This window comes from Pocillopora verrucosa, chromosome 12, assembly GCF_036669915.1.
Source record: "Pocillopora verrucosa isolate sample1 chromosome 12, ASM3666991v2, whole genome shotgun sequence".
NCBI lineage: Eukaryota > Metazoa > Cnidaria > Anthozoa > Scleractinia > Pocilloporidae > Pocillopora > Pocillopora verrucosa.
Window position 1 is genome coordinate 19,853,005 of NC_089323.1, and position 27,715 is coordinate 19,880,719.

At 38.1% G+C, this 27,715-nt stretch overlaps 6 protein-coding genes across 8 annotated transcripts in view; 2 read left to right on the forward strand and 4 right to left on the reverse strand.

The window, feature by feature from the left end:
- The window catches only part of LOC131791531 (QRFP-like peptide receptor), a 21,780-nt gene extending 17,830 nt beyond the window's left edge, over window positions 1–3,950 (forward strand). For both annotated transcript variants that reach the window (XM_059108870.2, XM_059108869.2), the window contains exon 2: window positions 2,207–3,950. In XM_059108870.2, the coding sequence (XP_058964853.2) occupies window positions 2,312–3,580 (1,269 nt within the window). In that variant the 5' untranslated portion in view covers window positions 2,207–2,311 and the 3' untranslated portion in view covers window positions 3,581–3,950. The remainder of the gene's footprint in view (window positions 1–2,206) is intronic.
- On the reverse strand, window positions 3,597–20,881 carry LOC131791530 (Fanconi anemia group C protein). 2 transcript variants are annotated; one of them, XM_066159377.1, is made up of 18 exons: window positions 20,859–20,881; window positions 20,139–20,398; window positions 19,528–19,618; window positions 18,777–18,988; window positions 18,370–18,434; window positions 17,758–17,854; window positions 17,199–17,245; window positions 16,852–16,925; window positions 16,474–16,541; window positions 12,817–12,903; window positions 12,634–12,689; window positions 11,968–12,067; window positions 11,556–11,631; window positions 10,933–11,017; window positions 5,886–5,979; window positions 5,738–5,812; window positions 5,095–5,295; window positions 3,597–4,854 (listed from the first exon to the last, which is right to left on the reverse strand). In XM_066159377.1, the coding sequence occupies exons 2-18, from the start codon at window positions 20,322–20,324 to the stop codon at window positions 4,588–4,590; spliced, it is 1,881 nt and encodes a 626-aa protein (XP_066015474.1). In that variant the 5' UTR covers window positions 20,325–20,398; window positions 20,859–20,881; the 3' UTR covers window positions 3,597–4,587. The 2 variants fall into 2 exon arrangements, with proteins under 2 accessions (XP_066015474.1, XP_066015475.1); XM_066159378.1 differs by having other exon boundaries at window positions 3,599–4,854; window positions 20,181–20,398; window positions 20,859–20,878.
- Window positions 7,463–10,023, reverse strand: LOC131791532 (galanin receptor 2a-like). The gene has a single exon (XM_059108871.2). The coding sequence runs from the start codon at window positions 9,560–9,562 to the stop codon at window positions 8,573–8,575; it is 990 nt and encodes a 329-aa protein (XP_058964854.1). The 5' UTR covers window positions 9,563–10,023; the 3' UTR covers window positions 7,463–8,572.
- LOC131791534 (ribitol 5-phosphate transferase FKRP-like) lies at window positions 13,533–14,715 on the reverse strand. Its single transcript, XM_059108872.2, has one exon. The coding sequence runs from the start codon at window positions 14,633–14,635 to the stop codon at window positions 13,727–13,729; it is 909 nt and encodes a 302-aa protein (XP_058964855.2). The 5' UTR covers window positions 14,636–14,715; the 3' UTR covers window positions 13,533–13,726.
- Window positions 20,882–22,718: 1,837 nt separating the features above from the next.
- On the reverse strand, window positions 22,719–23,845 carry LOC131791547 (uncharacterized). Its single transcript, XM_059108892.2, has one exon. The coding sequence runs from the start codon at window positions 23,823–23,825 to the stop codon at window positions 22,869–22,871; it is 957 nt and encodes a 318-aa protein (XP_058964875.2). The 5' UTR covers window positions 23,826–23,845; the 3' UTR covers window positions 22,719–22,868.
- Window positions 23,836–27,506, forward strand: LOC131791553 (TM2 domain-containing protein 1). Its single transcript, XM_059108896.2, has 8 exons — window positions 23,836–24,593; window positions 24,804–24,899; window positions 25,696–26,001; window positions 26,137–26,213; window positions 26,299–26,377; window positions 26,470–26,561; window positions 26,679–26,752; window positions 27,133–27,506. The coding sequence occupies exons 3-8, from the start codon at window positions 25,886–25,888 to the stop codon at window positions 27,235–27,237; spliced, it is 543 nt and encodes a 180-aa protein (XP_058964879.2). The 5' UTR covers window positions 23,836–24,593; window positions 24,804–24,899; window positions 25,696–25,885; the 3' UTR covers window positions 27,238–27,506.
- The last annotated feature ends 209 nt before the right edge of the window (window positions 27,507–27,715 follow it).

Below are 27,715 nucleotides of genomic sequence, written 5' to 3' on the forward strand. Positions count from 1 at the left end.
CAGTAACACTGGCCATAGAATTATATTTGTGGTTTATTATTTACAAACAGAACCTAAAAGATAAGTTTTCATTCAAGCGCCCGTAGTTCTTACTAGGTGGATATGACGAATTGGACCGAACCAATCAGATTTGAGAATTAAAATAGACCAAGTTGATTGTGACTTAAATAAAAACACTGTGTTTAATAAGCACAGTGTTTTCATTGACAGGTGTAACAGCCGAGGATAAAAACAAAATAAGAATTAAGACCTATGCTGTTCTCGAATCTGTGCAGAGACAACTCTGTGACAGGGTTCTTGTCATAAGTTTCGCTGAAATGAAATTATAAGTCGTCGAACAAAACCGAAAAAAATTAAAAAATTTTCATATTTTTGTCGATTCTGTGTAAAACAGGTACCGAAAATTTAGATAAGCTATCACTTCCCACTGCTCCAAGTCATGTTTTTCTTGAAACGATGAATTGCCATGTAACGCAGGTGGAAAATTTTGGGGGACCGTTCAGCGCCTTCTTTTACTATGACTACCAAAGAAGGGTGCAATGAATGTGACGTTCACATTTATTTATGACCCAAATATCCACTACTTTTTAAGTGAAGCCGAAGAGTAGAAACTTCAATTAATGCTGACATTTATACATATTCATGTAATCACAAGGAGACATAATTTGCATGAAAAAAGATTGCTTGAACTTTCATGTCCCTATTTCGTCCCCGAATGTAATGCACGGAGGCAACACAATCGACTTTCTATGACTCAAATTAATTGACAATTACCTACATAGCCTTAAAAGGGAAACGATCTGGTTGGTAGGTTCTCATCGATCGATTTTGCAAACTATGAAAAAGTCTCTATAAAGCAAATAATTTTAACTTTCTTTCACAAAAAGCTATTAAAAAATCACCATAGACACAACAGAGAGCTCTTATTCATTAATGAGTTTTCTTCAGTTTTCGTTAGCTGACCCCCTGCAAGTATTCTCCAGTAGAAAGGTTAGTCTTTCTCCATATTCTTTCCCCTCCATTTTCTACAATAACTAAGGACAGAATCGGCCGCGCCACGATTGATTGGTTAGCAAGCAAGTTAAGATGAAGTGGCAAAAATCATTGATCATGACAGGTTTGTTATGTAAAATGACAACCGAACCTCAAGAAGAAATTGTTTCTCACTGTCCTCGTCAATGAAAAATACACTTTATCTAACAGCTTGTAATCAATAACTTTAAGTGATAAATACGCAAAGAACGGAAAGATCTCCCCGACAACATATGGTTATCAACGAATTGATCCCTTTTTAACAACCACGTTGATTGACGAAAAACAATGAGATTCGTATTTTTGATCGATTTACAAGTTTGCAATAACAAAGCGTTGCGATAAAGTTACGTTTAACGTGTAATTTACCACAAAGAAGGGAGTTTTAGTCGAGCAAATCTGAGAGGATCATATTGTACAAGGGAGTGATGAGGATGAGTTAAAGCTCCTGGACTGATACTGGATACCTGGAAAATATGTTTCCGAACAACAGAATATCTTAGGGAGTTTAATTCAAGATCTTGTTTTCTGGTATAAGATTGAACATTTTTCGATAGTAATTTTGAAAAGTTAGCGTCAAACGATTACGCGGTAAATACGGTGTGCATAAACCTTATTAGTTTTATTTTCGCCTCCATTGAGAGAAGCATAAAGTGAGTTTGTCAACAAACGGGTTGGAAACAAAGCGTACAAAGTGAGGTACATCTTAATGCCTCATAAACCCTCAACAACAGGACGAAATTTGAGAGTACCAATTTTTTTACTTTGTATAATGGTTTTGCAGTGTTACCTTTCATAGCATAAGCCTTTCAGGGATTTGTCGCGACATTTCGAGAGCCTACTGTGTAACGAGACAAAATTACTTTTTCCTCATTCCCAGCGCTCAACTTATTATTCTGTGCTGCGACAAGACGCCAGTGTATTTTTCGAGAAATACAGTCGATCCGTCATCTCTAACTCCCACTTCGATGCAAAAACTTCAGAAAAATGCGGACCAAGAAATTCTTCTTTAGTCCGTAAAGACGTTGAGGTGGGGAGGAGCACAGAAAGGCGAATATGTATAACTAAACTGAAAGAAAGATACATATCAACGATAATTGTTGCTCCACGCATGCATGTGCGCTACTCACAGCAGAACGAAGATCCATGTGTTTTTCACCTTTTTACCCTTTAGATTGGAAAGAAGAACCTCAGTCAGAACAGTGATAGACAGCCGATGATTTTCCGGACTATTTGTCGCCCAATCAGGCTAGCTACACGCTAACCATACTGAGACACGATGATGAACAACACTACCTCATTCGAACCGGAATGCGGGTCTGCGTACCTAAAATGGACTTTGCGACTAATTTATTCAATCATATTCATCCTTGGTTTGTTCGGAAATGCAGTTGTCTGCATAGCGATTGTCAAACGAAAAGGGACTCAAACCAGCTGTAACATATTTACGTTCAATCTTGCGTTCCACGATCTAATTCTCGTACTCGTCTACGTTCCAACGCAAATGATTTTTTTTGAAAACTGCTATCAATGGGTTCTTGGAAGTTTTATGTGCTATCTTGCTTACATAATACTTCCCTTGTCACTGTCTGTGTCCATCGGTACTTTACTGGCCATCACCGCTGACCGATACCGCGCGATTGTATTTCCAGTCAAGTCTAGGCTATCCAGGAGGCGGGTAATGTTGATAATAGCTGTCATTTGGGTTGCATCGGCTGTAACCGCCTTACCTCTTCTATTTGTCACCAAATTCTTTTCGCCTCAGCCTGGGATAAAGTACTGCGCAGAGTATTGGACATCGCCAATGTTTCAAGAAATCTACTGGATATCAATGTTTTGCATTCAGTATCTGTTGCCCTTGAGTATCATTGCGATCTTGGCGGGCATAACGGCCTATACTTTAAGGAAAAACGCACTCCCAGTTGCTATGGAGACGTGCGCTCAAAGCGAGGTCTTTCGGAAGGCCATTCAACGAAGAGCCAAACAAACACAGCGGATAAGAAACATGCTCATTGCACTCGTGTTGCTCTACGCCATTTGTATGCTGCCTCAGCACGTGGTGTACACGTTCTGGTCGAAATACGGGAATTTGACCGAAACGAGTTACAGAGAGATGGCAAACTTAATAGCCAACATCTTTCCAATAGCAAACAGTGCGCTCAATGCGATTGCATACGGAACATTGAACAAGGAGTTCAAGGACGTTTTCAATTTTTTGTTCAAATGCACTTGCCTGAAGAGTAGATACCTTTTAAGGAAACCTTCGACTTTTGAGACAGAAACTAGTGTAAAAAAGAATGAAAGCGGACCACTTCATCAGGAATGGAAAAATGGACGAGAAACCATGGTGTCTCCTCTTCCAAAAATGAAAATTAAAAAAAACGACTGCACGCAGGACTCGTGCAACCGCGGGAACAATTATTCGGCCGATCAAGAACGTTTAGGTCTTATAGTCTTTACGGGCGTGGGCTCCAGCAGAAGAGAGAGCCTACAATATATTTCTTCCGGAGATAGAGAAGAGCTTTCACAAAAGGAGACAGTCGTGTAATGCATATAACTACAGCTTTTATGATAGATACACCTTGACAAATTAGATAACCACCAGCGACTTGCTTTAACATGGTAGCTTTGCCTGCGCACGCGCTGGTGTTTTGGCTATTGCAACAGCTTGTCTTAAAACAATTTAAAAACAACCTTTCTTTAAGTGTAAGCTATCTTCAATAATCTTTACCAACGAAGGTAAGGTTATACGAAATTGTAGAGATTATGTGATATGTCTATAGAAAAGTAAACAAAACAAAATTAGTAACGATGATAACAATTATGTTAATGATGATGATAGCTGTAACACTAATGATAGTATCTATGCTAATACTTATGTTATGACTATGATAACATTCACATTGATGATGTCAATATAATAGTAATAATAATGATGATGATGATCATCATCATAATGGAGTCGGCGATGATGATGACAGCAAGGACGACGATAATAATCTTCAATAATAACTTCAATTTATGTTTTCCAGCTTCAAACCTTCTCATAGGATAAAAATAGACATAAATTCGTGACAAGAAATAGTCATTTCACTGTTACGTCAAATCTCAATTTCAAATATTATTCTCGTCAAATCAAAATCAAAGGTCCCTATCTAATCTAGTAGTTCCAACAGTAACATTAAAAGAGAGAGCCAACCTGCCAAGGTGCTCAGTGAAGCCCTCGAGTTCTCTCTTTCAATATCACTATTCGATATATCGTACACAACTCGCTGGTAAGCTCCGGATTTTGGGTATCAGTGCGTAGGTTATAATCTTATTAAGAGGTTTTTAGTGATCCTCTTAACCCTTTAACTCCCATGAGTGACCAAGACAGAATTTCTCCTTCCAATATCAATACAATATCAACTAGATAAGTGATGAGAATAAAGAAAAATAACAATTTGGGGGTAATTAGTTGATCCAATACTAAATTCTCTGAGCTAACATAATAAGAATTGTATGGTTGACAGGAAGGAGAATGACAAATTTGATCTGGGAGTTAAAGGGTTAAACCTAAATGTGGTCTGTTTGCAACACAGTTATAAGTGTTTTGGTTCTAGTTAGTAGTTCTTCAGTTTGGGTCATGGACTCTGACTCAGTTAAGGTCGCCACTAGAGACTCCCTTTTAGCCTCGTCAGATAAACATTTTATTTCCTGGACAAATAAGAGTCGAGCTTTCTTCTGTTCAGTTGAGGAAACAGATTCCTCTCTATCAAAAATATTTTCCAAACTGTCTATCACAAATGACAAACGTATCACCGCGGTACCTTCCGGCAGGAACTGAAACGAAAACGGAGAAGAACATTCTAAACTTTGCCATACTTTATCGATACAGATTGAATTTTGAAATTGGTCATTGTTCTTTCCAAGTATTGTTATTGACAATTGGTTCAAACTTTGATCTTTTGCAAATTGCTGCCAACGGCAATTTTGGGAAATTCAGTTCTATTGGGAAATAGTATTTTACGGAAATTTTTTTACGACTGAAGTCTTTCAGTATCAAGACTATGACCCACTTACCAATTTTACTACCTCAGTAAACACTAAATGGCCACCCAACGCATCACATAGGAAGACCAATAACAGCCTACTCAACAAAATGGACGCCTCCGAGGCACGTAATACAGGGCATGTTGACAAAGTATACAGAATATCTGCAAACTGAAGCCTGGTCTTTGACTTGAGTAGACGCATAGGATAAACAATTTCTCTTACAGCTTCCTGGAAAAAAAAGACAAGCTAAAGAAGCCCTGAAATACTAAGTGTAACGCTGGAAAAAAAAAAAAAAAAAAAAGAAAAAAAAAAAGAGTTTAGCTGCGTGAATAATTGTTAGACAATAGTCCTCCTCTTTAAATGACGGTATCACTCATTGAATTTCAATGGGGATTTTGAGAAAAATGGGGGGGGAGGGGAGGGGGACAAAAAGTTAATTAGGTGGTCGAGCAACATGTGGCAGTGGTTGGTGCCCTTCACGTGATCTGGGCTGCATAAAAAGGTTGAATTAACCCTACTTTACCTGCTCCGCCGTCCCCTATTAGACACATATAGGAAAAAGGTACTTTACGTTCTTTTAAATCCTTACATTTGTCTACATATTGTGACCTTTTTTAGTACAATAAATTAACAACAAGTATATTACTCTGACACGATTTCCTTTGCTTACCTTTAACGAAGAATGCTTGTCCGACAAAGGTGGAACATGAAACCAGCAAAAAATGTTGACACAACAATTCAACATCTGTCCAACGAGAAAAAATCGTTTTGTTTTTTCTTCCCAAAACACACATACTTAGATGAACATAATATCTTACCTCCTCTTTACTCGATCTCAAAAGCAGCTTTCGCAATGCTTCTCTTTCCCACGAGGGAAAACACCAAAGTATTTTCCAGACATTGAACAACTCACTGAAAATACGAAAAGAGAGTATTTAACTCACATCACATAATTTGCTATAACAGTGGATTTATTGATAGAATCGCTGCTCTCCAAGAGTAACACGAGTTTGCACCCGGGCGTACATTACCTAAACAAACGTTTAACCTAAGGAACCCCCCTATGTATCAAACGAGCCCGTTATAAAAGGACGTTATTCTTTTTTCATTCTTCTTTTTTTTGAAACCAAAAAATAGATTTTGTCGCGAGTGACTCCTACTGATGGTTAAAATGTTATTTTCACCTCTTAAATGGACTCGAGAGACGAAATCTCTCATCAAAGTAATAAATATGAAGTAAAGAAATATGGACAGTGCGCGTCATGTGTGCACACTGTTGTCGCGCATTTCGCCGAGTTCAATGTTGTTGTTCTTTTTTGTCCTAAGAAAACGTATAACCGATGTCTAGTTTTGATTAATTGGCAACACTGACGACTTCGTGTAGATAACTCTGTATGTAATCATACTCGTGATTGACAAATCGGACTTCCGCTTCGCGGTTGTCCGATTTTGTTAATCACTCGTAGGATTACTGGCTGAATTGGACTACATTCATTCCTATTACCAATATTAATAGCAATAATGAATAACACAAAAATTCCTCAGTGATCACTTAACGTAAGGAAGCCAAGCATCGACAAGTTTTGATTCAAGTTTATCTTTACACTTACCATTATATAAGGCTTTTATCAAACGAATGCTCCTCGCATCGACTTCAATTTTTTTAATTACCAAAACATATCACTTACAAAGATTGCACTGGATCGTTCCTTCGTAATTAAGGAAGACAAACACCTAGAAGCCCGATAACCAAGGTCTCATTTCGTGGGAAAGTATGAATTTAAAAGGATAGACGAAGATTACAACTTCAAAGCTGAGAGCGCCGTTCCCCCTTTCATTGTTCAGATGGGGCTGATTCAAGCAACTAGAAATAAAATTTTACTTAAATTAATGTTGGCGTGTTTCTCACGATAATAAAATAATCTCCCAATTTGAACCCACGGACTTTTCATTCATTTCACTTCTGACAGCTCTTTTTGCTTCCGTCACCAGTTATAATTTATGGGAAATACTAATGTTTTTTCGTTTTCCCAAAAATGAAAGTGTTTTCATTGAATATACATTTTAAGCGATAAATTTAAATCTTGAAACGAAATTTATAGTGGGGTTTGGATAGTTATTACTGTTCTTCTTCAGTGAAAAAAAAAAAAAAAAAGAAAAAAAAAAAGGTAAAAAAAAGACAAGCTTCCTTTTGACTGTAAAAAAAACTACCTTTTGACTCTCGCTCTGACGGATCAATATCAGTATCTGGGCAACTGCCTACCTACCCCTCCCCTAACTCAACAACAGTCAATTGACAACAAGTTAAGGTTAATGTTGGGTTTGGGGAGGGGTAGGTGGGCAGTTGCCCAGATACTGATATTGATCCGCTCTGACGACATGTTAGCATTCGAAACCTCAGCTTTAGAAGTTCTTTACGAGGGCCAATTTACATTATCAACTCAGTTGATAAAACCATATTCTCTTGCAATATCCACCACCGACGTTGCGCCACAGTTTCTTCAGAAACTTAACTCCTTTATTCTTTTGACTGTCAGATTATTTATTTCATCTTTAACTTTTTTTAATCGAACAACGTTAACCTTTCATATTTAATCTTTATTGGTCAGGGTGCTAGGATCGCGAGGTTCATTGCAGACGTTCATTGTCATTTGTTTGTTTCAGTCCAACACTGACTTCAGTAAGGTTTTTCATGTTTTAAGATAATTCAATTCAGTCGTCTTACGAATTTTAACGTAGGCATTATTAACATTAAAGGAAGAGAAGACTTACACCGTTTGACATGAGAACTGGCATTGCACTTTCATTGTGTTGACCCCCTTTGGCGACCTTGGCTCAACTTTTCGCGTTCTCTTTCTGGTTATATTTTGAATTTTTAAAAACCTTGATTAAAACCTTTGCCATAATCGCCATTTCTTTCTTAATTTACCGCTACTTAGCGGCCATCCTATTGCATTCATTTTTATCAATTTTAAGGTTTTAAGATAATATTGGAAATGCAGTCAACCGATTTAACTCTTGACTATAGAATGGGGTCGAGCAAAACAAATAAATGATTTTCTTTTCTCACCGTCCGCAACGTAGAATCCTTACAGAAAACTTGGCATAATGACTTTCGATTTGACATTTAACATTACATTTTATGTACTTTACAAAGTGAAAAGGATGTTCGGTTCCCAGGCTGCAAACAGTCACTCAATAGCGAAGTACATAGGGGTGAAAAAAATTTTCTGACGCAGTTTTTTTAAATGCTTACTTAAAATTGGAAAAAATGCAAAATCTACTTCTGCGATGCTTTAAGTTTTTCCTGAAGAAAAGTACGGAAGGCTTTTCCCTTTGTTTGGAGTCAAGAGTACTGGAAAAAAATTGATTGCATAATCGTTTTGAGACCTAAGCACCACTTGACATGAATACGATTAATGCTGTTAATACTGATAAGGTAAAAGCTCCTATATAGATTGAGAGCTCTGAAAAAATCACTCGGCGTTTGACAAGAACTCTTCAATTATGAACACTTAATGCAGTTTTTAAAGCCACTTTTCAACTCTTTATGTAAACTGCCGTATATAAGAGGGTTTAACGCACTGTTAGCGATCGGAAACATATTAGCGATAGTGAAAATGTATAGCGAGTACTCCTGCTGTTTCAAGTTGCCGTACGTAAGCCAGAAAAACACAACGTGCTGCGGAAGCATGCAGATTGCGTACAGGATGACCAAACCTGTCAACATCTTTGACATGTTGATCTCTCTCCTTTGTCTTTGCCTCACGTTAGCTTGTAAGACATGGGAAACTGAATTTGCTTCGTTGTTGATGGACGGAGCACTTGGTATTACACGAGCGCGACTCTGTTTCACTTTTACGATTGTAGCAATGGATAAAAGAATAATAGCCAGCAATGGAATGGCGTACTGGATAAGAAATATAAAAACCCAGTAAACTTCACGGTAAGGCTTGCCAACTGGCCAGATTTCGTCACAGAATACCCTGTCTTGGTACTGTACAGTCTTCGCCAAAAGAAGAACTGGTAGGCCTGTTAACAAAGAGGTCAGCCATATGACAGATATCACCACTGCTGTTGTTTTATAAGTCATTCCGACGCGCAAACGAAACGGACTCGCCACAGCTTTGTAACGTATCACCGCAATACATAAAAGAGTTTCCACAGTAGCGCAAAGGCATGCTGGTAAGACTGTGTATGTGAGCTTACAAACACCGTCACCCATCTCCCAGCTGTAGTTGTTCTCGAAAAAGGAGAGTTGTGTCGGGGCGTAAAGCGCCACAAATACGAAATCAGCCGCAGCAAGGTTTAACACCAACATATTCGCCGTCGTTCGCAATCTCTGCTTTAGAACAATGGCTGAGCATACTGCGCCATTTCCAACCAAACCAAGAAATAGGATTGTTGAGAAAAGGCCGCGAAAAACCCATTTCATGGTTGGCGTGGTCAGGTCACTCCACGCATCAGCTGTTGAAGTCAAACTACTCTCGTTCATGTTTCCTTTGATTGTTCCGCGCTTGATGGAGACATCTCTAATGGAGAACGACTACAACGATCTGGTTTCTGCTTTTTAAACTTGATCTCTGTACACGAGGGGTCAACCGATAACAGACACTCAAGTACTCAACTTGCAAAGTTAAAGGTTTCCCACATATCTTGAAAAATTATCCAACGAAATTTGCATGCAGTACTCAAACCTTTTATAGCTGTGGCGATATAGCTGTTAAGATCACGCCCTCGTTAATAAGAGCAGAAATTTTAATGCTGATTTATTTAAGTTGCACATGATGATCGTTTGCATTTGGATCACTATCACGTCTCCGCCTCCAATCAAATGCTGAATCATAGTCTCAAATAATGTAAATAATCACTATGTATTTGGAAAAAATAGTCGACCGGATATGCGAATATGACTTGAATATAAGAGACGAGTCTTCCTGACTTGCTTTTGCAAGATTCTACAAATTCAAGATCAAGATATCCATTTTTAGGAGATAAACTAATCGCGATAACAATTCGCAGGAATCTATCAAGTTTTTAACTACAGATGGAACCAGTGGATATGTTTAAATAATGTATACCGCAAATTTCCCATAGATTGAATAACGAGCTCATCGTCAACTTGGTATCATAATCCCTAAACCGAAGTGTCAGAAACTTTAAATAGATTTTCCTTCTCCTATTAAGTTGTTTATAGACGAAAATGACCGTATTTTGGTTGACACATACACCTGATTACAAAAGCCGAAGTCTTTCAGTGATAGCCACTCAGAGGCTAAGCAACTTAATCTTTTAAATCCACTGGGCCAACTCTTTATATTAATTACTTTATCTAAAATCAATAGGCGTCTTGGCGTCTTCTTAGAAAAATAATCGAAGAGAGAGCATGTAGGTTGATGAAAATGAAATAAACAGGACGAAGAAAGGGCGCTAAGTTCTTTTCATAGACAGTTAGTTTGAATATTGTTAAAAATATGCATGTAAGAAGCCTGAAAACGAAGAACCGAATATAAATAAACCGAATAAAATTTGAAATGAAAAAAATTAGCTGCTATTTTGTAATATCCATCAAGTTGAAGGTAATTCACCACGCCACAGTTCAAACGTAACTCCTTCAAAACAAATTGTTTTTCCAGAGGATGTTCACCAAACATCATATTCTATAGACAAAGATTTTCAAACAAAGCTTTAGGCCCAAGTAAAGATACCGGGACTTTTGAGAAACCCTCTGTATTACAAAAAGTAACTTTAAAGGTTACTTCAAAACATTCTGACAATATCAGGGATTTTGTTTGTGTTGTGTTCTATCAAGCAATGGAAAATAATCAAATGATACTAATGGCAAGACCACAAATGTCTACACACCTTGGTGATAATTTCCGTGTTAGTTCTTCCAGATCGAGATGAATATTTTGCAAATTCGTCAGGACAGATTCCTCATCTGCTGCATCTAAAGTAAACACAGGACACAGCTGAATAACTAGGCTTGAGTGATTCGATTTACATATCATTCTCTGAAAGAGTGAACCACAATATTCGTTGTGTATGCGAATCTGACGCCCCTTAAAATTCTCAAGAGAAACCAGGTTGTGTAAGGTGCTTAGCTTCACTGTGATTCAAACGTTGTTGAAGACTTGGGGCTGGGGTTAAGTTGGGAGGGGGTTAAAACTTTTCGGTAAGAGACCGTCAATTATTTTTTTTTCTTAATATTATAATTTCTGTGGATTTTTCTTTCATGGTTACAAAAGTACGCTTTAGCCCTTCCAATCCCAGAATTTCAATTAGGAACTCTCCTCATTGCCGGCTTTACATTTGCCGTAATTTTAGCTCTGAGAATTTGGCATTGGATTAAAAAATAATCCCCTCCTTTGATATTTTTCTGTATTCTCATCACTTGTGTACTTGATATGATGTTGAAAGTGGAGGGAGAAATTATGTCTTGGTCACTCCTGGGAATAAAAGGGTTAAATAAAGGACTTTATACTCACCGCGCGGGCGTAAAGCCAGTTTCCGCACAAGCGGCTGACAAAAGTCGGGAAAGATTTCTGAAAACGTCGAGAGAACCTAGAAAGAGAAAAGTCAGGTGGAATAACGAAGTTGAACTTTCAAATTAAACTTCGCTAAAAAATTAAAAAAACGAAAACCAGAGTCGTCGGCAACCTCTGCATGAACTGAGACGGAATCTCTTCCACAGAGTTGACATACTTGTGGACTTCTTTTAAAACATCAGCACGGCATAGATCTAGCGATGTGACATTTTTCACCTTTTTTCGTCGGGAAATCTAACAGGATGCGGATTTAGAAGAAATGTATTTATTTGCACGAACACATCATTCAGTGCATAGTATGTACGTACGTACGTACGCGTGTGCGCCCGGCCTGTTTGATTTCGTCACGCACCTGCTGGCGGCCCTCTTGACATTCCTCGACACATATTTGCCCAAATACTGACGACAGCTTTGCTACTTGTGCGCTTCCTCCAGAGCGAGCAAGAAATGAACTAAATAATGTGTAGAGAACGTAAGGAAAGGAAAACGCCAGTAAGTCTTGTCGAAAGAGGAACTGTCGAGTTATTTAGCAAAACTGAGTATAATAAACTTCAGAAAAGAAATTGAAGAAGCAAAGGCGGTTCTTTCCTCGTCTGCAAGATTACGTTCGACTTAGAACCGTTTACTTTCATTCGAATCCGTCATATTTCAGACAGGTCCCGCTCATCTCTCTCAATAACCGTTCCCTACAAAATTTGACAAAAGCGTCCGTAATATTGGATGTAATATTTCGTAATCGTACAAAACCATTCGAAAATTAAACGATTCGGACCAACTTCGGATGGCCCCAGTCTACTTCGTTTATTGATGATTACTGCAACTTTCAATTGACCATCGAAAAAACAATGTTTCGGGCGTTTACAGTTATTTAATTCGCGTCCTCAGAAAAATCTTGTAATATTTATTTGATTCTGACCGGCAACACTCAACCAAAGGCTCCTGATGCTCTAACAATGTTACTTTTGTAAATTAAAGCTTACGGCGATAACAAAGCAGAACCTGTGCGGTGATGACTCACCTTAAAATACCCCAAGCAACAGCAAAGAATTCTGGATTTTCCACGCAAGCTCGAGGCTATTCCAACGAAAACATGATCAGAAGAAATCATTTCACTAAAAAGGTTAACGAGCTCGGAGAAATACGAAGAACAAACAAATGTCACATAAAATTAAAAGAAAATTATTGATTAAAATATACTTACCAGTCTACGTGAAGAAATCAGATCCCTGAGTTGATCTCTGGAAATAAAGGGCCTCTTGATGGATGATATCTCGATCAAATCTAAAATCTGAAAAAGAAAAAAAGTCCACCACATAGCCTCAGCAAATAGTGGAGTCACTAGCCAGCTGCCCTTATCCACTGCTGTACGTCAGTAAACTTGGCCTTCTTAGTAATTATGTCTAACTGGCGATGGGCGAAGGTAAGAAGCGTGTGAACTGGTCATGACTGTCCTAACACGGCCATAACATCTTTAATCGCGGTTGATTTCATAATTTGGCTATTTTCCTTTTTAAATAAACGATTTTTTTTGGCTGAATAATTTCCAATTACGCTAAGAAACAGTTAGCGAGTGTAATAAGAAAAAAACTAGATAAAGGTCCTTCTAAAACCGACGAAGGGACTACAGTACTTCTTCGAGGCGAGGGGTATACAGAAAACATCAAAACCATGAAACCTCAACAGCCTCAGTGAGAGTAATAAAGGGTCATAAAGATCCATTCTAAATCGAACCGTAAAGTAAAATAATTTTATACTAAAGAAAACGAAGGTTGCTTCGCAGCAAATGCTGATACAAAGACTGAAGAACAACAAAAGACAAACATCACTTAAAAACCAAAGAGGACATTGAAAGATATTGAAACATATTGAAACAAAGAGAGGATAACTGAGTAAACAAAGAGAACTATTCTGCGATTATTGTTTATTGAGGCCTTGTCTCTTTTTATTTTCTTTCAGTTCTTTATTTTTTTAATTTCATAGATTTTAAAATTTTGCAATGATAAAAAAAGCGCGAGTGGAAATTGATACAGCTTGTTATTTTTCTTAATGGAGTATGTTTCGTGTTACATCTCTGCAAGTCACTCCAGGAAATCACGCTATCGCGAGATCTTCTAAGAACTTCCTTTGAGTTCCTCGCATCCATGGAACACGTCTGGACTTTCTTTCGGTTCTTGATGGATTGGAACTTCAAAGTACTTCTCGCCAAAATTTTCTGTTAAATATTCCTCCCAGTCATTTTGCACAGGAAAGGTGAAACCTTCGAAACTTATTCGTCTACGCGGGACGGCAGATCTGTTCATGTGAGGCGACACGAACATGTCAATCATGAGCCCATCATGCCAAGTACATCCGTAGGACATACAGAATTTATAGCAACTATATCTATCTCGTAATCTTGGGTTCCAAGTTGCTTCGTAGATACCAACTATTTCATGCTTGTAGTAACCACTTGGGTCATCCGGATTCAACGTTGGATCACTTATAGAGTTCTGAAAGAAAATATCTGGCGGTAAATCCTTTGCTGCGACCTGGAAAAATTTCACATATTCTTCCAAAGGCATTTCAATATCTATGTCGTAATCCCACGGAATAAATCCATGATGTCTTGCAGCACCAAGTAAAGTCCCGCCAAATATCCAGTAGTCAATGTTGTGTTTCTGCGCTATGAGGTCAAAAATACGTAGCATTCTGGTCATGACGAGTTGTGCCTGTCGGTTGCGAAATTTTGCGTGGTTTCGAATATCAGGACATTGAATTGTACTGTCGATCAAGTTACATTTTCCTCCCAATTCTGTGTACAACTCAGGGCACATTTCTCCCCAATCCAGTGCAACAAGACAGTGTTTTCCAAACCGATTACCATAGTACGGATACACAATGTCTTCGCGATCGACAATCACAACACACTTATTTGTGGGGGAAAGTGTGAGCTTGGAATCAGTCTGTATTAAGGACATCATCAGAAGACACATCGTAGCTACCAGAAAAATGAACACAAATAGAATCTTTCTGTGTCTCATTGCGAAAGTATGATGAGTTATGGAGTAAAATAATGAAATGTTCCACACATTCTACTTTCGCTCTGCTTACTTTGATGACCGTCTATTGTTTCAAATCTCAAATGACATATGCCCAAATTAGCAAATTGACAAATATACCCAAATTGGCAAATTAACATTTAATCATATTTATCTTTCCTGCGCCATAAGATCACATGGTTGCGTTTTCTCTTTGAGACCTTTCTTTTTTTCATTGACGTTTCCGGTCAGTAAACCCTCTACTGTTAGCTCGGCGATATTTCATAAACTAACTTGTTTCCTCTTTGTTCGCACAATTTTTGTTTAAACATGGCATTCTCCCTTATTTAAGCGCAACGTTTGAGATCAGCTGAGGTTAAGATAAATGTATTTTTGCGGTTCTTCATCTAACGTTCGTCAATGAATTTCGTGATTATTTCTTCAGCAAAAATAATCCGCACAACTTAAAACAAAACGGTGAATAACGTACGAAAAGTCACCCCACGAACAATCTACAGGTGACCATGCATAACGAACGCAATTTTCATAAAGTAAATCATATGATGACCTGCGGGTGAAATTCAACTGAGAGAAGATACAATCGTCGCAGGTGCGCTGCAATTTAAGCAGATGCAGTAAAGAAGCCTGAAAAATTATTCGGACTTCAACAGGATTCAAACCCGTGCCTTCCAAATACCAGTTGGGCGTTACGTGGCCACGAAATGAGCAACGACGCCTCGCTTAATGACATATAAAAATTGTAGTTTGCCTGCGAGGATGATTTCTTCACTTGAATTTCACTCCCAAATCTAAATATGATTTATTTTATTAAACTCATGATCACATTCTTTTAGGGGAACGAAGAACCCGGCGGGTTTGCCGAGCTTCCAAAATGTGGCTTCGTAACTCAGTTGTTAGTAGCGTAGATATTAGAGTCACGGGTTCCAATTTCGTTGAAACCTGAATTTCTCCGGCTTTCCTTTGATAATTTCTTCACTTGGACCACGAACAGTTCCCACCCTTCATTGGTGGCCCCGGATTAGCCGATTGGATGCGATAAGAAATCCACGTCACTCTATCAACCATTCCGATACAAAAATAAAACCGATCGTGACATTGGTCATGCTAAAATGCAGTCTGCAGACCGCGCAGACTGCGTTTTGTTCGCTTCGAGAATTTCGACTATCAGAGCTCGCGAGACGCTAACAAGACTAATCACGCAATCGACTTCGATAGGTATCCAATTTCACCAGTATTATGCAGTTATTTTTAACCTTAGGAAAAAATTACCTTTTCTCGCTTGTAAAATTTATTTTACGCCTCGGTGGACGTTAAATGGAAGTCAAAAAACTTTGCTGGGAACCGGTTTTTGACTGGATGACAAGCAGTAATAAACAACAAACAAGTGCCTTTTTGATTTCTGCTCTCGCTTTCCGCCCTCAGATAGATCCCGCTTCCCCCTCTCTCCCGCCCCCAGTTCTCCCGGGTTCCCGCCCCCTTGTCCCCCTCCACTCTAGAGTGCTGATTAAATATCATCCAAAAGCATCATCATGACCGTCGTGGCAGTTTCTTGCGTTTTCTCGCGCACAAGGACGTTTAGAATCAAATTGTTTCGTGTGATTGGATAAAATAGCTGAGACCCTACCCACGCTCTGATTGGTCAAATAAACTGTACTACAAAAGTTTGTACATCAATCACCTTCGGATCGTGAGTTAAAAGCTTTAGTCGTAATAACCCACGGTTATTGCGCCAATATATCAATATAAAATGCGGCGCATTGCTTAAATATACCTCAATCGAAAAGCAGTCTAACAACTTATTAATGTGATTGTTCGAGTACCTCTGATTCAAAGCTGGGTTGGTGCCTTTTCCACAGACTAACTTGCGCATCATATGATAAAAACAGCCCTAAAAAAAACAACCGACAAACCGTGAAACAAGTTAGGATGTTAGGATGCAAGGTGGCAGTGTTATGCGTAGAGGAATTAAAAAGGTTATGAAGGCCGATAAATTTGGAGCGCCATCGTTGAATATGGAAACTAGTTGTTAGATTTTCTTCGTTCTTTTGTTATATATTTCCACGTTTTCATGACGTTGTTTTTCTCTGTGTGTACGTGTTTAAGTGCATATGTTTATAAGTGAATAATTATATGTGTATACGTCCCTAAATAGCCAAACTGGTCAGATCTTTGATTATTTTAAAAGATATTAAACCCACCTTTGTTGAGAGAGACAGCATGCAAAAGCACTTGCGGGACACTTTCCGAGACAAGGAAACCTTCATTGTGACAACTGTAAAATATGATGAAAGTTAAATCCACCCTTCCTTCTTCCTTCATGTTACTTTATAAGGTTTGTAAGGCTTTAATGAAAATTTGGAAAACACCCCTACAAAGTATGTACCTAATTCTTATTTTTGGGCCATGGCAAATTACTTATCTCTTATCAGAGGTACCAGTTAAAAATTTTTATAACTGATAATTCAGAAATAGCAGTTATTTATGTAACAAATACAATTACTGTTCCTCATGACTCTTTTTAAATCAGTTTACAAAAATTATTTACCTTTTCACCAAATCCAAGCTTTTTTGGCTGCAAAGAATCTTTTCCACCTAAAATAGACAAAGTAAAAATTATCAAATTGTAACAGGAACATGCTGATCAAGAAAGTTGTATACCACAAGTAAGAGGACAAACAATGCATGACCCTTTGACCCCTAAGAGCGACTAACATCTAATTTCTCCCTACAATGTTAACCTTGGATTACTCAATAAAGTCATGAGAATAAAGGATGGGATCAATAACTTAAGATGCTTGTAATTGTTGAAAAAATTTGGATCAATATCAGTATCTAGGCAACTGCCCACCTACCCCTCCCCTAACTCAACAACAGTCAATTGACAACAAATTAAGGTTAATGTTGGGTTAGGGGAGGGGTAGGTGGGCAGTTGCCCAGATACTGATATTGATCCAAAAATTCTCCTTGTCAGCACCTCAGGAAATGTATAGTGAACAGTTTAAAGAATTATGTACTGATGTTAGGGTGTAAAGGGTTCACTTGATGGCTTAGAGACGCAGCTTATGGTCAAATAAGAATAGTTACTAAATTATGTCAAATCATACCAAAGGTTTTGCTTGTGGTATAGTTATCAGAGGCAGGCAAAATTCAGATAGTTCCTTTAAGCATAGTCCTGATATTGGTTTCTGAGGATAAAATTCTCTAAAGTGGATGAAAAAAATAAGGCAAGAGTACTGATTAGAGGTAAACAAACAGCAGAAAACTGTTCAGTCATATTTAAGATATTCAAAGTGACTAGTGCGCACTTAGCCCCATGCAAGAATTATATTGAAATGGCAGGTCTCTTTTACTAACATCACAATAAGAATTTGCTGTCCATCTAATGTGGCCAGTCAGTGAATGAAGAGCTGAAGTCTGAATACAAGGCTGCCTTCTGTGAATGCGTCAAAGGTTATCCCGGTGACTTCTCAGACTGGGCAAGAGACTGGTACATTGCAGGTTACCCACCAAGAATTTTGTCTGACCTTGCTATAAATTTATTGTCACCCATTTGTATTCTTGCTTAGGGAGTGCACCTGTAGGAGCAAAGTTGCTTTCGCAAGAACACATACTGACTCTTATTCCAGATTCATGCATGTCCTAATGGCTATCCATTGACATTTCAGTTTTCTATCCAATGAATCCATGGAATGAACAATTTCTTGGTGGTCACATACCTTTCTTCTTCATTCCAAAAGAAGCCTTGTAATACTTCTAAATCATGACACATCGATGACACCAACTGGAGGAAGAGTTTTAAAATAAAGAAAAGTCAGAGAATGAATGTGGTACACATATTATCTTTGGTCTACAAGTCAAACAAGAGTGATTTTTAACCCCATAACAGACTTTTTGGGCCTGAAACTGGGTGTAAATAGCACAGAAAACAAAGCTAGCAGGTGGCAGACTAAGAGGCCTTGTGCACCACTTGGTGTGAAGCAGGAGTGTGATAACAGATTGATTGATAAATTGAATTCTCTACTTCAAGGCCAACCTTATTACTGAAAGAAGGAAACAAATGAGTAAATGACTTCAGATAATATGAGAAAAATTATTTGAACTAATATTTTACAATCTAAATTACCTTTTTCAACATTATTTCTAAGGATTCTTGAGCTGTGTAGCCCCAAAATTCTCCAATGTGGTGCAATATACTATTTTTAAGAATGGGTGTGGTTGCACGTCTCAGTTGAGTTTGTACCCAACTCTTTGCTTTTTTGTTAAGATTCTTTTCTTGTACTGCAGAGCAGTTTGACAAAAGTAAACTGCATCTCACCACAATTTGAAACACTTCATCTAGGTAAGAAAAATAAACAAATCATGCCACAACATCTCACACAGCTGCAATCAGGAGACACCATCTTATACTGTAAGGACCCCTTGACCCTGGTTCACGTCACTCTGTAACAATGTAACACATCTACAGTGAAAAGGCAAAGAGATCCCCTGCTATTTTCCTAGATACTTTATAGTTTTGCCGTTAAGTTTGACTTTATTTTACAGATAAGACCCGAAATAAAAATATTCCTAACTTGATGACCATTCTGGTTTAATCTTCACTAGAGTGACGGTTTTTTTTATCACCTTGAACTTACAGTATTTTTCAAGGCTACCTCCTGTACTATGAGATGTTGTAAGGTAACTGCTGATCCATTGCAGTTGAATCATTCAAAACATATGTTATTTCAGTGATGATATCTAAAAGCCTGGCTCAGTGATTGAGAAAGGGATAATTCTTTCCCAGAGAGTTGATTATCTGTAAAATCATTAATGGGTCAGGATTGCATTTTTTGCCTGAAAACATCAAAGATTTAATTACCCTTTATCTCATTTACCTGACAATAAAACAACATTGTTCTCATATAGCTGTCCAAGAAGTTTCCCCACACTTGGAAATTTCTTTAAAATCACATTTGAGTCACCTTTCTGCAAAGAGGGCAAATAATCTGATTGGTTTTTTTTTCAGGAATCAACCAGTTATTCAAAACTTAACAGCAAGACAGGCTCATGTTTTAAGAACAATCACCTCGTGCAAAGTGACTACAGTGAGAACTAAGATTAAAGCTAGATATTAAACTATCATATTTAAAATACATATAAACTGTACACCAGTTCCTTTTAGTTTCATGTAGCTGCTCTTCACCATGGTATGACACATTAATTCAGTAATTAGAGACTAAAAGGGAAAGTGAAATCAAGCTACCTATGGCTCTCTTCTGGCATGAAAAAATAATAATCCATAGTAACACAACAGGATGTTCTGAAGTTCTAGAAAGACACTGATATGGCCACTAGTTTACTGGGGGCCCTTTATCACTACTTTAAATCCTGAGAGCTAGTGTTGGGTTGGAGTGGAGAAAATCCTGAGTATACAATGACAAAACAGAGAAAAACTGTTGCAGATGGGATCCCAACTTGATTTCCCCCCCCCCCAGCCCAACCTCACCCCAACAGCCAAGAAAAAACTTTGGCTACAGCTCTTCCATACCACTTTGTGAAGTTCCACCTCAAGTTTCTTCAGAAAACTTGATAAGTCTTGTAGACTCTCAAATGTTTCTTTGCATTCCTCTGCGGAATTTCCTCTCCCCCATTTTTTGGCATCATCATACCATCTCTTAATCCCCACCTCCATTCAGTTTTCAAACCGCTAGAACCGCCGCCATTTTCGATGCAGTTGACGGAAAAGAAACTGGGCAGGAGTTGAACCTTTAACAACATGTGGTCAGCAGTTTTACAGAAAAGAAAAAGATCGTTATGGCCGACGTTGGTTAAAATCTTGCAGTAAAAGGCTTTTTCTGCAATGATTCCTAGGTGGAAACATTGTTTACAAGCATATTTATTCTAATTATTTCTACATGGATAACTTCGATCGGAGATGGGGAGAAAGTGACCTGTCGTGATCTTATTATGGGCAGTATCCTATTCAAATGTAAAGTAAGAGTAAGCCTATTTACTACGTAGTTTTGAATAATACTGAAAAGCTTATTTCGGCTGGTATGTAGGTAAAATTATAGGGAAGTCTGTTCGCTATTTATTCCTTGACGCTCTTAGATATTTTTGTCCAGAGCTTATAATCGATTCTTTGACTCAGGCGGCTGTTAGCTGCACGAAGAATAATACGGTCGAAGGTAGGAATTAACGAGCTCTAAATACACAAAGTTCTTACTGTCTTTTAAACTTGCACATAATCCTATTCATTTCCTTCCACCATAGTGAAATGCAGGATTGTGCCTGTCGAAAAAGATGGTCGAAATATCACTGAATGCATTCAAAACGTATCATGCCGTCATACGTAAGTCTTCCACAAGTGGATCTTATTTTTACAATAATACTATGCTTTAAAACAAAATTATTCATTGAAAAATCTTGCTGTTTCACTTTCAGCAATGACCACTCGTACGAAACCGCTCTTTTGTTATCAGTCTTCCTTGGTATGTGTGGAATTGACAGATTTTATCTTGGATATCCTGCGATAGGTTAACTTTAATTGTAGTTGAGTGAAAGTCAGCCTTTAAAATGTATTTCTTAATATAGAAAAGGACACATTGGTGTAATCTTTGTTGATGACAATATTATTTTTTAAAATCTTTCAGGACTGTTAAAGTTTTGCACACTTGGTTTCTTCTTTGTATTTCATCTTGTAGATGTTATTTTGATTGCAACACAGGTAAATAATACAAGTGGCGGTTGATGTTAATAACCAATGGTAAACAATACAATGCAACTCACTTCTTTGAATAATAACATTGCCTCTTCCCCACCCTCTCCCCCACATCCACTTTCTCCCAGGAGTGTAGATAGGTATTAGTGAACAGTCATAAAAACCTGGAACTGTTAGAGGTTGATTCGATTTTTCTTTTTAAATAAATGAGTATTTTTGGCTGAATAACTTCCAATTATGCTAAGAAATGGTGGGCGAGTATGACAAGAAGCAAACTTGATAAAGGTCCTAAAACCGATGAAGGGACTACAGTACCTCTTCAAAGTGAGGGGTATACAAGAAACAGAAAAACCACGAAACCTCAACAGCCTCAGTGAGAGTAATAAAGGGTCATAAAGATCTATTCTAAATTGAACCACAAAGTAAAATAATTTTATACTACAGAAAATGAAGGTTACTTTGCAACAAATGCTGATACAAAGATTGGAGAACAACAAAAGACAAACATCACTAAGAAACCAAAGAGGATATTGAAAGATATTAAAACAAAGAAAGGGTAACTAAGCAAACAAACAGAACTATTCTGTGATTATTGTTTATTGAAGTACAGGCGGCCCAAGCTCCAGCTGTGAGATGATCATCTTGTGCAATAACAGTCATGGTGGAATTATAAGAGTTTGTATGGGAATATTTACGACCACTCTAAGGAATAAAAAAATACGTCAAATTCTCAAAAAAAATACCTCACCTTACTTCCACAGCGTATTTCTTGTTATCTGACCGCTTACTTTGATGAAAAGAACGCATTTTAGCGAGTTGTCTCAGTTAAGAGGTTTCTAACAGCCCGTGTCCATATCAACCTTGACACAGGACCGTTGAAAACTAGCCAGGTAACCTGGCCTCCTTTTAAAACTGAGCCTCGCCGGGGATCCCACCGTAACTAGGCACCCGTAGTGCTAAGACAATTTCTTCATGCTAAGTGACGGTGGGATTCCCGGCGAGGCTTAGTTTAAAGAGGAGGCAAGGTTACCTAGCTGGTTTTCAACGGTCGTGTGTCAAGGTTGATGAGGACGCGGGCTGTTAGAAACCTCTAAACTGGAAATTTTTGAAGCAAACTGCTTAGGGTTAGGGTTGCACGGGGAAGATTGAGTTTGTAGTGAATTGAAATGAAACTACAGTATACGTGCTTGGATTCTGCGTTGGATTTGTGGCCGCCCGGTCATTTTGCGCTGGAATTTTTCGCTCCTCAGATCGGGCGTTCGGAAATGGAGTGATCAGACTTGGGCAAGATGATCATCTCACAGCTGGAGCTTAGGCCGCCTGTCATTGAAACTTCGTTTCTTTTACTTTCTCTCAGTTTTTTTTCTTTATTTTAATTTCATGGATTTTAAAAGTTTGCAATGAAAACGAAAGCGCCAGTGGAAATTGATACAGCTTGTTATTTTTCTTAATGGAGTATGTTTCGTGTTACATCTCAGCAAGTCACTCTTGGAAATTTCGCTATCGTGAGATCTATTAAGAACTTCCTTTGAGTTCCTCGCATCCATGGAACACGTCTGGACTTTCTTTCGGTTCTTGATCGATTGGAACCTCAAAGTATTTCTCGCCAAAATTTTCTATTAAATATTCCTCCCAGTCATTTTGCACAGGAAAGGTGAAACCTTCGAAACTTATTCGTCTACGCGGGACGGCAGATCTGTTCATGTGAGGCGACACGAACATGTCAATCATGAGCCCATCATGCCAAGTACATCCGTAGGACATACAGAATTTATAGCAACTATATCTATCTCGTAATCTTGGGTTCCAAGTTGCTTCGTAGATTCCAACTATTTCATGCTTGTAGTAACCGCTTGGGTCATCCGGATTCAACGCTGGATCACTTATAGAGTTCTGAAAGAAAATATCTGGCGGTAAATCCTTTGCTGCGACTTGGAAAAATTTCACATATTCTTCCAAAGGCATTTCAATATCTATGTCGTAGTCCCACGGAATAAATCCATGATGTCTTGCAGCACCAAGTAAAGTCCCGCCAAATATCCAGTAGTCAATGTTGTGTTTCTGCGCTATGAGGTCAAAAATACGTAGCATTCTGGTCATGACGAGTTGTGCCTGTCGGTTGCGGAATTTTGCGTGGTTTCGAATATCAGGACATTGAATTGTACCGTTGATCAAGTTACATTTTCCTCCCAATTCTGTGTACAACTCGGGGCACATTTCTCCCCAATCGAGTGTCACAAGACAGTGTTTTCCAAATCGATTACCATAGCACGGATACACAATGTCTTCGCGATCGACAATCACAACACACTTATTTGTGGGGGAAAGTGTGAGCTTGGAATCAGTCTGTATTAAGGACATCATCAGAAGACACATCGTAGCTACCAGAAAAATGAACACAAATAGAATCTTTCTGTGTCTCATTGCGAAAGTATGATGAGTTATGAAGTAAAATAATGAAATGTTCCTCATATTCTACTTTCGCTCTGCTTACTTTGGTGACCGTTTTTTTTTTAAATCTAAAATGACATGTACACCTTATTCCAAAATGGCCGCCAACCGGTAAAAGCTGGGGCGAGTGACACGAAAACGAGGTCACAAGGGCCAAACCTAAGAGATTTTACAGTTTCTACTGAGAAGTTCTCAACAAACGTATCATTTAATAACGTACCCTTCCGGTCAGGAAGAGAAAATATGGCAAATGCTTTATATGGACCCCGTTTACTAACCGAAGAAGATATTCTGGGAAGATCGCTTGCTGGAAGAAAGCCCTCAACACTGAAGAACTCTTAATTGCAGTTTTGGTTGCGTAAGTACTAAAACATGGAACGACCTAAAACCACCTGAAACCACCTAAAACCACCTACAACCACCTACAACCATCTACAACCACCTCAAAAATTTCAGCAACCATCTCAAAAACATCTACAGCCACTTGCAAACTATCGTCTAACTGTCGTAAACTTCTTCAGGGAGCTTTACAAGTTAACACTAAACGCCTATATTTATAAGCCATTGTTTACCGGGCAATTGCGGGGGGCCAATGACCATAAGGGCTTGGCTGGACCTACGACCAGGAATAGGCAAAGTTGTGAAAATTTGAAAATCTATGTTGAAAATTTTTTAGGCAAGATGAGAGATATTTTTTGGGTGCCGCGGTTTTAGCTGAAATTTTTCATATTTGAAAAATTGAAGAAGTTTTTTTTACAGATGATGCCTGGAAAGCAGTTGGCAAATGAGGTTAGGATGGTTCGTGTACTTTAAAGAAAACGTGGTTTACGTTCTACTCATTCTTTCTTAAATTTAAGTGGTGTAAATACCTCGTCTAAAACACTAGTGTGATACAATAGCACACGAGATGTACTCGTTCCAATACAGTGTCATGTGATGAACAGCCTTCATTAATTTTAGAACAAGTTTCATAAAATCATTTTACTCTTTCTTATATAGCCGAAAACTGTTCGAAGACTGGTTGTGCCATCACTGCAAACAGTCAGGGTACTTCAACATGATTCAGTGCGAGAGCTTCTGCCACTGATTTGACTGGTAAGACTTTTTTTTTTTTGGTTGTTTTGTTTTTTTCCTTTTTCAGGTCTAGTGGAGTTGTTAGAAATTACCAAGCAAAATTAATCCGCGACTTTCTTCCTTTAGGTGTTGTTCAAAAACAGATGAAGCCCGATGAATGGATTTGTCCTTCATGTGAACAATTACCTAGAAAATCAGTTTTCCACGAAAAAAAAACCCCTCGATTGCGGCTAAGCCATATTTCTCTAGGAGAGCATATTGTAAATTAAAAACATCGGTCGCAGCGTCACGCAACATTGCGTGATTTTCTAAACGTGACATGCAGTTGCTGCATTGTTTTAAAACTTAGAAACTACATGGCCCTGTATTAATAGAAGAGGGCTTCATTTTCAAGCATTTGTAGACTTTAACATAAGAAGAACATAATAAATCGCTCTTTCACTTTTTATCTCAGTGTATAAATTATTTGGCCAGAACGAAAACAAATTAATATACACATTGGTTGGAGCCATTCCTGTCAGCGCTGGAATACAGGAATGGCTTCAGTCTTTGGTCATCCGCCTAAACTGACTAAATGAGTTTTGTCGGCGGAGCTTGGCAGCGGATGACTTTTTCATCGCCGGCATATCACTGAACGACCTCGCTGTGCAAGATAGACTCTGCCCTCTCTTCGTTATGTAACTAGCCATTTCTTGTTTGACACATCGGCGTTTCCACATGGATATTTCATTGTTCCGACACGCGGTTAACAATACTCACGAGCAAGGAGTTAAAATATAACTTATTAACTTTCATTATTTTTATCATCCAATTACAGGTCGGAGCCATTCCTGTATTTAGTCACTAGTCAGTTTTCGACCCGCCGCCATTTTCGATGCAGTTGACGGAAAAGAAACTGGGCAAGAGTTGAACCTTTAACAACATGCGGTCAGCAGTTTTACAGAAAAGAAACAATATGATTATGGCCGACGTTAGTTAAAATCTTGCATTACAAGGCTTTTTCCGCAATGATTCCTTGGTGGAAACATTGTTTACGAGTGGTTTTTATTCTAATTTTTTCTACATGGATAACTTCAATTGGAAATGGGGAGAAAGTGGCCTGTCGGGATCTTCTTATGGGACAGTATCCTATTTAAAACTAAAGCAAGAGTAAGCTTATATACTACCTAGTTTTGAATAATGCTGAAAAGCTTATTTCGACTGGTATGTAGGGGAAAATAGGGAAGTCTGTTCGCTGTTCATTCCTTGACGCTCTTAGATATTTTTGTCCTGAGCCTGTGATTGATTCTTCGACTCAGGCGGCTGTTGGCTGCACGAAGAATCACACGGTCGAAGGTAAGAATTAACGAGCTCTAAATACACAAAGTTCTTACTGTCTTTTAAACTTGCACATAATCCTATTCATTTCTTTCCACCATAGTGAAATGCAGCACTGTTCCTATCGAGAAAGATGGTCGAAATATCACTGAATGTATTCAAAACGTATCATGCCGTTATACGTAAGTCTTCCTCAAGTGGATCTTATTTTTACAATAATACTATGCTTTAAAACAAAATTATTCATTGAAAAATCTTGCTGTTTCACTTTCAGAAATGACCACTCGTACGAAACCGCTCTTTTGTTATCAGTCTTCCTTGGCATGTTTGGAATTGACAGATTTTATCTTGGATATCCAGCGATAGGTTAGCTTTAGTTGTAGTTGAGTGAAAGTCAGCCTTTAAAATGTATTTCTTAATATAGAAAAGGACACATTGGTGTAATCTTAGTTGATGACAATATTATTTTTTAAAATCTTTCAGGACTGTTAAAGTTTTGCACACTTGGTTTCTTCTTTGTATTTCATCTTGTAGATGTTATTTTGATTGCAACACAGGTAAATAATATGAGTGGCAGTTGATATTAATAACCAACAGTAAACAATACAATGCAATTCACTTCTGTGAAAAATAACATTGCCTCTTGCCCACCCTCTCCCCCACACCCACTTTCTCCCAGGATTGTAGATAGGTATTAGTGAACAGTCACAGAAACCTAGAACTGTCAGTGAAACCTGACAAATTACTGCAGAAGGGGGGGGGGGGGAGGATTGTAACTTTTAATGGACTTGAAGCCCATCTGGGGGAGTAGTCAAGCTCTTTGATGTTATATTCTTAAGAAACTGGGATAATCTTCAGCAGATGTACAAGTCAATTTCCCCTCAAATTTACAATGTAAGAGGCATCTTAACAAATGTTTTTGTGTTTTGTTGCATAGGTTGTTGGCCCAGCTGATGGTTCAGCGTATATCATTGATTACTATGGCCCTCGCTTAGATCACATATCTAGAAACTCAGATACATTTTACAAAACAGGAGGTTAAAAAAAACCAATATGTCCTCCTTTGATTTCTAACTGTAAATATAAATGTAAAGTTCAGACCTATGAACAGAAATGAAATAAAATGCGAGATTGTATTGTTTATATTATATATGTGCACTTATTATAGGTTTGTTACAAACCCTTCTTTTATGTCTTCAGTATATTCATTTATTTTGTAGTCACAGCTGTACAAAGTCATAATGTAAATTGTAATTTGCCCGTTTTGTATGCTATTTGTAATATAATCTTAATAAAGCTTTTGGGAACAATTATTAACAAGGCTATTGCTACTCTGAAATCTTTGCATGTTTTTCCTTTCATAGCAGTTCTAATTTGGTACTTTATTCACGTGTATCAGATTACACAACACGTGATAAAATTGCTCATTTTTGTCAAATTGTTTCTTTCCTCTTGTTGGTCAGCTAGTCAAAGGCTCATAATTTACGAACTTTTGTCGTGATATTCCAACATCCTGCTTG

Bases quoted from the DNA above. Each gene is read 5' to 3' on its own strand.
- LOC131791553 (XM_059108896.2), top strand. From the start codon at position 25,886: ATGATTCCTTGGTGGAAACATTGTTTACGAGTGGTTTTTATTCTAATT. The intron at 26,002-26,136 runs GTATCCTATTTA...TGACGCTCTTAG, and splicing joins CGGGATCTTCTTATGGGACA to ATATTTTTGTCCTGAGCCTG. The intron at 26,753-27,132 runs GTAAATAATATG...TTTGTTGCATAG, and splicing joins TTATTTTGATTGCAACACAG to GTTGTTGGCCCAGCTGATGG.
- LOC131791547 (XM_059108892.2), bottom strand. From the start codon at position 23,825: ATGAGGAACATTTCATTATTTTACTTCATAACTCATCATACTTTCGCA.
- LOC131791532 (XM_059108871.2), bottom strand. From the start codon at position 9,562: ATGAACGAGAGTAGTTTGACTTCAACAGCTGATGCGTGGAGTGACCTG.
- LOC131791534 (XM_059108872.2), bottom strand. From the start codon at position 14,635: ATGAGACACAGAAAGATTCTATTTGTGTTCATTTTTCTGGTAGCTACG.
- LOC131791530 (XM_066159377.1), bottom strand. From the start codon at position 20,324: ATGGAGGTGGGGATTAAGAGATGGTATGATGATGCCAAAAAATGGGGG. The intron at 11,632-11,967 runs GTGCGTGACGAA...TTCTCTTTCTAG, and splicing joins GTCAAGAGGGCCGCCAGCAG to GTTCTCTCGACGTTTTCAGA. The intron at 5,813-5,885 runs GTAAGATATTAT...CTCGTTGGACAG, and splicing joins TGAGATCGAGTAAAGAGGAG to ATGTTGAATTGTTGTGTCAA.